Source organism: Salvelinus fontinalis, chromosome 9 (genome assembly GCF_029448725.1).
Source record: "Salvelinus fontinalis isolate EN_2023a chromosome 9, ASM2944872v1, whole genome shotgun sequence".
Classification (NCBI taxonomy): domain Eukaryota; kingdom Metazoa; phylum Chordata; class Actinopteri; order Salmoniformes; family Salmonidae; genus Salvelinus; species Salvelinus fontinalis.
The window spans coordinates 3,503,042-3,513,173 of record NC_074673.1 but is presented as its reverse complement, the minus strand read 5'-3'; the positions used below and the strand labels follow the sequence as shown (position 1 = coordinate 3,513,173).

General features: G+C 45.2%; 1 protein-coding gene across 1 annotated transcript in view; it reads right to left on the bottom strand.

The window, feature by feature from the left end:
* Positions 1-657: 657 nt before the first annotated feature.
* The window catches only part of LOC129861905 (potassium/sodium hyperpolarization-activated cyclic nucleotide-gated channel 3-like), a 38,015-nt gene continuing 28,540 nt past the window's right edge, over positions 658-10,132 (bottom strand). The window contains exons 5-8 of the mRNA XM_055933088.1: positions 8,938-9,084; positions 7,088-7,328; positions 4,481-4,645; positions 658-2,723 (exon numbers count right to left, since the gene is read on the bottom strand). Of these exons, the coding sequence (XP_055789063.1) occupies positions 1,081-2,723; positions 4,481-4,645; positions 7,088-7,328; positions 8,938-9,084 (2,196 nt within the window). The 3' untranslated portion in view covers positions 658-1,080. The remainder of the gene's footprint in view (positions 2,724-4,480; positions 4,646-7,087; positions 7,329-8,937; positions 9,085-10,132) is intronic.

Below are 10,132 nucleotides of genomic sequence, written 5' to 3'. Positions count from 1 at the left end.
TTTCCTCACTGTATTCTCACAAGATTTACTGTATTCTCACAAGATTTACTGTATTCTCACAAGATTTACTGTATTCTCACAAGGCTTACTGTATTCTCACAAGGCTTACTGTATTCTCACAAGGCTTACTGTATTCTCACAAGATTTACTGTATTCTCACAAGATTTACTGTATTCTCACAAGGATTACTGTATTCTCACAATGCTTACTGTATTTCTTTCATCCAAACCCCAATGATTAATTTCCAAACTGTTTACTTTAAAATCCACAGTCACTAAACACATGTCTTTTGATGCGATATTATGTTAGATATCTAGGCTAGTTAAAAACGTATACAGAATGTAAACATATATTCTTAGAAAACATACACAAGGATCCGTCTGAAACAAGATATTGGAAGACATACCATCTCCATTTTTCAGTTAATCTCTGAAATTTACCAAAGTGCAGTTCAGTCATAGTTCTTTACTTTGGGTGGCCTCACGTTCTCCACACTTCCACAACAGGAAGTGAATCAGGAACCACAATACACTGAGAAAATATAATAATATTCAAAAAGGTCAATATTTTTGGTGTTATCATCTCTATTAGGGTCAAAGGTTAGATAAATATGCATGTTTAACAAATACTTTAACACAAAATTACAAAGTGAGGATATAGGCTAGAATATATATTTTATTTACGGAAATTGGTCAATATACTTTCTTGTGGTTTAATATTATCCAGCGATCCATATTGGTACAATACCTCCACATTCAACATAGTACAGTAGTAGTACCACTGTACTGTAGAAAAATACTTAACCCAGTGGGCAAAGCTGGTCGAAATGACATCCTTACCAATCGCTTACAACCAGATCTGGTTTCGCCCGCTGGGAACTCACTCTGTTCATTCAATCTGCATTAAAAAAATACATCTTTATTCTAAGTCTTTTTCCTGCAATATAGATACGCACTCCCTCACACCCTCCTTGAATAATATAAAACCTACACTAGCGATAAAAAATAAATAAAAATACAATACCAATAGCGAAGACAATTTCCCCATAGTTCAGGCATGGCAGGAGGGTGTTTTTAAACCTCACAAGTTGGAAGGGAGATTGGAGACTGTGTACTCTGCCCCGGATGTAACAGGACGACTGGGGATGGGCTGCGAAGAGTTCGGTGCTTCTTGGCTCACGGCAGTTGGAGGTTCAGATCCCACGGGAGTGTAGTGACTCAGAGGAGTGGCGTGCCCTGGGATGGGGCTGTACCATTTATTACTGCTACCACCCATCATGGGGAGAGAGGAACCAAGCCCCCCTGAAGGTATGGAGAGAGACGGTATGGAGAGAGACCCTTCCTGGGGTAGATAGCTGTGTGAGCCCGAGGTGGAAACAGTGGAGATAGTCCTGACATCCTGCGTGAAGAGATCCACCAGGGACTCTGCCCTCTGCCCTCTACCATCTACCTGTGGAGGGCATGATGTCTGTGGGGTGAGAGAGCTGTGAGAGCCATTGGAGGGTTGGCTGTGGAGCTGAAGCACCGTCCTGCCTGTCAGCGGGCTCTGGATGGTGGGGCTGTGTGTTACCGGTGGGGTACAGACCGGGGAGCCATCCCCTGACCCGTACTGGGCCAGCGAGGCCAGGGCAAAGTGAGAAGAATGAGCAGAGTACTCTGGGAGAATCTGTGGGAGGAGACTGGGGTGGAGGCCTGCCAGACTGTGATGCACCAGGGACGATGGGACTCCGACATTTCCAACGCCGGCCTGTTCTGGGATAGATATGGATAGAAACCCACTGGAGCTGTGGTGCTGGGTGGGGTTGCTAGGGCTTGTGGTCGTGTAGGGGCAGTGGGGGAGGAGGAGGTGGCCTGCTCTCTCCTGATGACCAGGTCCCATCTGGACGTGCTGCTGAGCGCTGGTAGTGTCAGAGTGAGAGTTCTGTAGCTGGCTCAGGATGGGGCTGACAGAGCTACAGATGAGAGGGCTTAGGGTGGAACCAGAGGGGGCTGAGTGGGCTGGGAATCTCGGCGTGCCCATGATGGGCCTCCCTGATGCCTCCTGCTGGTGGGTCCCTGGTGGGCCGTAGGGGTGGTGGTGCTGGAGCTGGGCCATGCAGGAGGAGGGTGGATACTCCCGGATGGAGCCCTGGCCCAGGGGGAAGGGAGAGGCTCTGCTGGGCTGAGCCTGGAAGTCGGTGGAGGTGATAGAGGAGGTGGGCTGGTACATGGAGGTTATAGGTGACAGAGGATAAATGGAGGAGGCTGTGGAGACTAAATGCTGCGCCCGGAGCGAGGCTAATATCGGAGTGTCCACTCCAGAACGGAACTTCACAGAACCGCCTGGAGATGCAGCCCCGGAGCCACAGCCACTGGACACGCCCACAAACATGCCCCTCTGCAGATGGTGGCCTCTAGGATCCTTGAACGACTCGGAGACAGAGAGCGGACGGTGAAAGAGGATCGGCGGGAGCTGGGCGTGGAGCTGGGAGTGGGAGAAGGCCAGAGCCAGGGAGGTGGTGGCTGCAGCGGCCTGGAGGGGGCCCTGGACCAGGGGACCCCAGATGACCCCCGGGGTGGAGGTGGGGAATGGGGCGTCGGGATCCAGGGACAGGGGAGACATGTTGCTCTGGATGGCCATGTCCCGGTCTTGCTGTACGATCCTCTGGATGATCGCGTTCTCCAGGAGGTTCACAGCTCCTGAGTTCTGGGTGACTTTGTGTTGGAGCACAGAGTTCCTCTTTCCTGTAGAGAAGAAAGTCAAAGAGAGAAAGATTAGTATGTGTATCTGTTGCAGTCATTTTTGGGTGTGGCTGTCATATTTGATTCAGAATTAGAGAGAAACAGAATGAGAGAGAACCAGAATGAGAGAGAAACAGAATGAGAGAGAAACAGAATGAGAGAAACAGAATTAGAGAGAAACAGAATGAGAGAAACAGAATGAGAGAGAAACAGAATGAGAGAGAACCAGAATTAGAGAGAACCAGAATTAGAGAGAACCAGAATGAGAGAGAAACAGAATGAGAGAAAGACAGAATGAGAGAGAAACAGAATAAGAGAGAAACAGAATGAGAGAGAAACAGAATGAGAGAGAAACAGAATGAGAGAGAAACAGAATGAGAGAGAAACAGAATAAGAGAGAAACAGAATTAGAGAGAAACAGAATGAGAGAAAGACAGAATGAGAGAGAAACAGAATGAGAGAGAAACAGAATGAGAGAGAACCAGAATTACAGAGAACCAGAATTACAGAGAACCATAATTAGAGAGTAACAGAATTAGAGAGAGGCCTTGGTTCTGCACACCATAGAAGGGCTTATCAAACCCTGCCTGTCATCCATTAAACCACAGCTAAATGAGGGCCTTTTTAACACAATGCTTTCACCTCAGGGCAACGAGATATCTCTCCCCTTCTGAAATTAAAACAGTCAAATGTGCTGTATTAAGATATCAGCATCGGCTTGCCTAAATTTAATTCTCACACTTTCTTTTCACATATTCAGCCAGTTAAAATCCTTCCAGTTTATAATTAACATGCATGAAGAACAGTACATAGATAACATATAGTGCAGTAGAGCTGCTCTAGGACCGGCACAGTGACTAGCACAGTGACTGGCACAGTGACTGGCACAGTGACTGGCACAGTGAGTGGCACGGTGACTGGCACAGTGAGTGGCACAGTGAGTGGCACAGTGACTGGCACAGTGAGTGGCACAGTGACTGGCACAGTGGATGGCACAGTGAGTGGCACAGTGAGTGGCACAGTGACTGGCACAGTGAGTGGCACAGTGAGTGGCACAGTGGATGGCACATTGAGTGGCACATTGAGTGGCACAGTGACTAGCACAGTGAGTGGCACAGTGACTGGCACAGTGGGTGGCACAGTGGGTGGCACAGTGACTGGCACAGTGACTGGCACAGTGAGTGGCACAGTGACTGGCACAGTGATTGGCACAGTGGATGGCACAGTGACTGGCACAGTGACTGGCACAGTGAGTGGCACAGTGACTGGCACAGTGATTGGCACAGTGGATGGCACAGTGACTGGCACAGTGACTGGCACAGTGACCGGCACAGTGACCGCCACAGTGAGTGACACAGTGACTGGCACAGTGACTGGCACAGTGAGTGGCACAGTGACTGGCACAGTGAGTGGCACAGTGACTGGCACAGTGAGTGGCACAGTGACTGGCACAGTGAGTGGCACAGTGACTGGCACAGTGATTGGCACAGTGACTGGCACAGTGGATGGCACAGTGAGTGGCACAGTGCGTGGCACAGTGAGTGGCACAGTGACTGGCACAGTGACTGGCACAGTGAGTGGCACAGCATGTTATTTCTCTCGCTGACACAAATTCACACTTTGGTAGAACAGCAATATGCCTGGTTTTTACAAATTGTGTCAGGTCGTTGAGAGGTTCTTGAGAGGAATGTCATACTACTGTAGTTACGAAAGGCTTTGGGAAACCAATCCCAGGTTGATGGCCCTCTGTAAATTGTCACCTATGCGGTCCAGCCGGTCCAGAGCTACGGTCTCGAAGGCCCGTCTCATCATGGGGTACTCCTCCAGGACCTCGTTAAAGTTGTCCACAGACAGAGAGTACAGACGGCAGTACGTCTCAGCGCGAACACTGGCCGTTCTTCTGCCTCGAGTCAGCAGGCAGATCTCTGCAGGGAACAGAAGAATTATTCAGTTATAGAATACATTGTCAACCGACCACTTGGCTTTTGTTTTGTCCGCACCTGTACATTAAATATGAAACCTATTTCATCATGCCCTATTTCTATGTAAAAGGGAAACACAATATACAGTATGAATATTTTGATTTCCAAAAACAAACTGTTACAAAATGGCTGATATTCTCATTATGAAACAGCTGTGTGTGTTGAGCCTCATGTACTGTTACGCACCAGAGGACAGAGAGTCAGAATAAATTATCATATCATCAATATAAGTCGATAAAACACAAAAAAGAGCCGTGTTTCCTGGACTAACTCCACAGACGGAGCACTTAAAGCAATTCTAGAGCTTACAGTTTGTTCTGATCTCATCTGGTCCTTCTATCGCCAGTCAGATCAGCAAAATAAAACAGGTTCATTTTAGTAAAAAAAAATGTAGGAGTATTAACAAGGGAAGCTGTCTGTCTGTCTGTCTGTCTGTCTGTCTGTCTGTCTGTCTGTCTGTCTGTCTGTCTCTCTGTGTCTATCTGTCTGTCCGTCCGTCCGTCCGTCCGCCCGCCCGCCCACTCGCCCGTCCGTCTGTCTCTGTCTCTTTCTCTGTTTCCCTCTCTCTCTGTGTCTGTCTGTCTGTCTGTCTGTCTGTCTGTCTGTCTCTCTCTCTCTCTTTCTCTCTCTCTCTCTCTGTGTCTGTCTGTCTGTCTATTTGTCTGTCTGTCTATTTGTCTGTCTGTCTGTCTGTCTGTCTGTCTGTCTGTCTGTCTGTCTCTTTCTCTGTTTATGTCTCTGTCTGTCTGTCTGTCTGTCTGTCTGTCTGTCTGTCTGTGTGTCTGTGTGTCTGTCTGTCTGTCTGTCTGTCTGTCTGTCTGTCTGGTCTGTCTGTCTGTCTGTCTGTCTGTCTGTCTGTCTGTCTGTCTCTCTCTTTCTGGCCTCCTTTAGTTCTATTTAGTTTTTTAATCTATTTATTTATTAGATTTCACAAATCTTTTGCTGATCATGAATGCATGTTCAATACAGTGCACAGGCATAACACACAATTCGGTTTGTGTTAATCTTCGTGTTGAATGGATTATATTCTCACGTTACAGTTTAATAGACACAGTGGTAACTCCACCACGAAGCTCAACCTCAACTAAATCCAAAGCCCTTTGTGAGATGATTTGTATAATTTATTGTCTTGTCTGTAACACAGAGTCATATAAATTAATCTAATGAATCAAATGGATTATGTTTGGAGAACAACATACCTGGGAATCTCCCCCGAGCTCCTCCAGCACCCATGTGAGGTTGCCCGGGGTTACGTATCGACAACATCCTATTTCCACTCCCCATCCCCAGGAACTATGGCCCAAAATGTAGCTAAATTTGCCTATTTGGCTAACGCTGGTACATTAACATTGATATTAAGTGAACACTGAAATATTTATTTAATGGCAAATGTCTCTGTCAAATAAATTCCATAAATAAATCAAACAAATGTTCCAGAACGATGCGGGGTCCCCCAGGGGCGAGTATTGACACCGTCCACATTCAAACTTTTCTATATTTTTTTCTGTTTTTATTGTGTTTTAATTGTGTTTTTATTGTGTTTTAATTTAGTTTTTATTGTGTTTTAATTTAGTTTTTATTCTGTTTTAATTTAGTTTTTATTGTGTTTTAATTGTGTTTTAATTGTGTTTTTATTGTGTTTTAATTTAGTTTTTATTGTGTTTTAATTTAGTTTTTATTCTGTTTTAATTTAGTTTTTATTGTGTTTTAATTGTGTTTTAATTGTGTTTTAATTGTGTTTTAATTGTGTTTTTGTGTGTTTTATTGTGTTTATTTGTGTTTTTATTATGAGATCTCCAATGAGTAAGATCCCAAAATGTATTCATTACACATGGCAAATACACTTAAAACTTCAACCTTCAAATACTCACCATCCCAAAGCTACGTAATTACAGTACATTGTTTCCAGTGGTGTAGTGGATGGTAGGAAAAATGGGAGGAAAAATGGGAGGAAAAATGGGAGGAAAATGGTAGGAAAAATGCATTGAAAGTATAGGGAACCTTACTTTACTCAACACGAATGATGATCAGTATTTATCCACCTAGTGTCTTACCACTACACCACTGATGAGGCTTCCGAGTGGCACAGCGGTCTAACGCACTGCATCTCAGTGCTAGAGGTACCACTACAGACCCTGGTTTGATTCCGGGCTGTATCACAACCGGCCGTGATTGGGAGTCCCACAGGGCAGCGCACAATTGTCCCAGCGTCGTCCGGGTTTGGCCCCGGTGTAGGCCGTCATTGTAAATAAGAATTTGTTCTTAAACTGACTTGCCCTAGTTAAATAAAGATTATAGAAATAAATAAAGATACAAATTGTTTCACTGTTAGTAGTGTGTCAGTGTGGATATTATAACAGAGGCGACAGGTGACATCTTTCCTACCTCCAAAGTAGGACCCGTCAGACAGCTTGGTCTCTTTGTTGCCCTTGGCGATGACGCAGACCACCCCGTGTTGGATGAAGTACATCTTTCTGCCGACGGTGCCTTCCATAACCACGCTATCCATGGGCTGGAACACCTCGAAGCGCAGCTTGGTCAGCATTGACGTCACAAAGTTGGGGTCGGCGTTGGCGAACAGAGGCATCGAAGCCACCAGCTTACGACAGTTGAAGTTGACGATTTCCTGCAAAAAAAGACAGAAAATCATGAAATAGAATAAAACTATATTTTAAGTACACAAAAAAAACACATCAACAATCACCATGACAACGGGAGAATAAGATTCAGGAAACTAGCAAGGTAGTGGTATCGTGATAAACATTTTGTAGTGGCTCCTATGACACTTCTAAGAGAGCTATGAACAGAGATCTATTGGTATATATCATATGTATAGGCTGTCAAATCTTCAATAGAAACACAAAAACAATCCCACGTTCATAGCATTCCAATAGCACAACGAGGAACTTGGTGACAAACATCAAGCGTGGCCACATTTAGACATTTATTAGACTACATTACAATTCAATCTTTGTTTACACTAGTGGTATCATGATAAACATTTTGTAGGCGGGTAGCCTAGTGGTTAGAGCGTTGGACCAGTAACCCTAAAGGTTGTTAGATCGAATCCCCGAGCTGACAAAGTACAAATCTGTCGTTCTGCCCCCTGAACAAGGCAGTTAACCCACTGTTCCCCGCAAGGCCGTCATTGTAAAATAAGAATTTGTTCTTAACTGACTTGCCTAGTTAAATAAAGGTTAAATAAAAAAATACACTATGTCCCTTATTTGCAGCAAACATAGATCATGTCCCAAATGGCACCCTATTCCCTATATAGTGCACTACTTTAGACCAGAGCCCTATAGAACCCTATTCCCTATATAGTGCACTACTTTTTGACCAGAGCCCTATAGAACCCTATTCCCTACGTAGTGCACTACTTTTAGACCAGGGCCCTATAGAACCCTATTCCCTACGTAGTGCACTACTTTAGACCAGGACCCTATAGAACCCTATTCCCTACGTAGTGCACTACTTTTAGACCAGAGCCTAATGGTCCCTGATCAAAAGTAGGGCACTAAATAGTCAATAGGGTGCCAATTGGAACACAGACTTAGAGTAGTCTACAGGTGACCGCTAAGTAATCACATAATGAGGTCACTACACAGAATATCCAACGGAAACGTCCCTCAACAAAGTCAGAATGTGTCCTATCTACTAGCCAATGAGATGAAGGTATCACGCCCTGCCATCATTAGGGTGATAAATAACTGCAGTCATAGGGGTTTGAGTCCCAAATGGAACCATATCCTCTACATACTGTAGTGCACTACATACCAGAGCCCTGTGGGCTAGAAAATAGTGTGGCATTTTGGGACTCCGTCATTGAGATGATGGAGATTAAGCCGTGATCGAGCCAGAGGTTAAAGGTTATGATTATCATGACAATGGGTCTGACGTCACGTGGAGATAACACACACACACAACACGCACGCACGCACGCACGCACGTACGCACGCACGCACGCACGCACGCACACACACACACACACACACACACACACACACACACACACACACAACACACACACACACACACACACCACACACACACACACACACCACACACACACACACACACACACACACACCACACACAACACACACAACACACACACACACAACACACACACACACACACACACACACACACACACACACACACACACACACACACACACACACACCACACACAACACACACAACACACACACACACACACACACACACACTGACCTCTCTGAGCGGTTCGTTCAGCTCCCCCAGAATGCTCTCCTCGTCAAACATCTTGCCCTGGAAGCGATGTTCGTAGTAGTCATGGACCCGCTGCCGCATGCCGGCAGGAAGCTTGTGGAAGGACATGTACTGCTCCACCTGTTTATACTGTACACACAACAATAATTGATTAGTTGATTTATTGATTGATTAATTAAAAGGCGTGTATTGCTCCACCTGTTTATACTGTAGACACAACAATAATTGATTAGTTGATTTATTGATTGATTAATTAAAAGGCATGTACTTCTCCACCTGTTTATACTGTAGACACAATGATAATTGATTAGTTGATTGATTGCTTGATTAATTAAAAGGCATGTACTTCTCCACCTGTTTATACTCAAATCAAATCAATCAAATCAAATTGTATTTGTCACATGATTCGTAAACAGGTGTAGACTATCAGTGAAATGCTGACTGACGGGCCCGTCCAAACAATGCAAAAAATATAGAAAAAATAATAGCACAAGGAATAAATACACAATGAGAAACGATAACTTGGCTATAAACACGGGGTACCAGTACCGAGTCAATGTGCAGGGGTACCAGTACTGAGTCAATGTGCAGGGGTACCAGTACTGAGTCAATGTGCAGGGGTACCAGTACTGAGTCAATGTGCAGGGGTACCAGTACTGAGTCAATGTGCAGGGGTACCAGTACTGAGTCAATGTGCAGGGGTACCAGTACTGAGTCAATGTGCAGGGGTACCAGTACTGAGTCAATGTGCAGGGGTACCAGTACTGAGTCAATGTGCAGGGGTACCAGTACTGAGTCAATGTGCAGGGGTAATACATAATTGGGTATTACGTGGAGAGTGAGGGTATTACGTGGAGAGTGAGGGTATTACGTGGAGAGTGAGGGTATTACGTGGAGAGTGAGGGTATTACGTGGAGAGTGAGGGTAATACGTGGAGAGTGATGGTATTACGTGGAGAGTGAGGGTAATACGTGGAGAGTGAGGGTAATACGTGGAGAGTGATGGTATTACGTGGAGAGTGAGGGTAATACGTGGAGAGTGAGGGTAATACGTGGAGAGTGATGGTATTACGTGGAGAGTGAGGGTATTACGTGGAGAGTGAGGGTATTACATGGAGAGTGAGGGTATTACGTGGAGAGTGAGGGTATGTACACTAGTTGCAGATAATTCAACACAC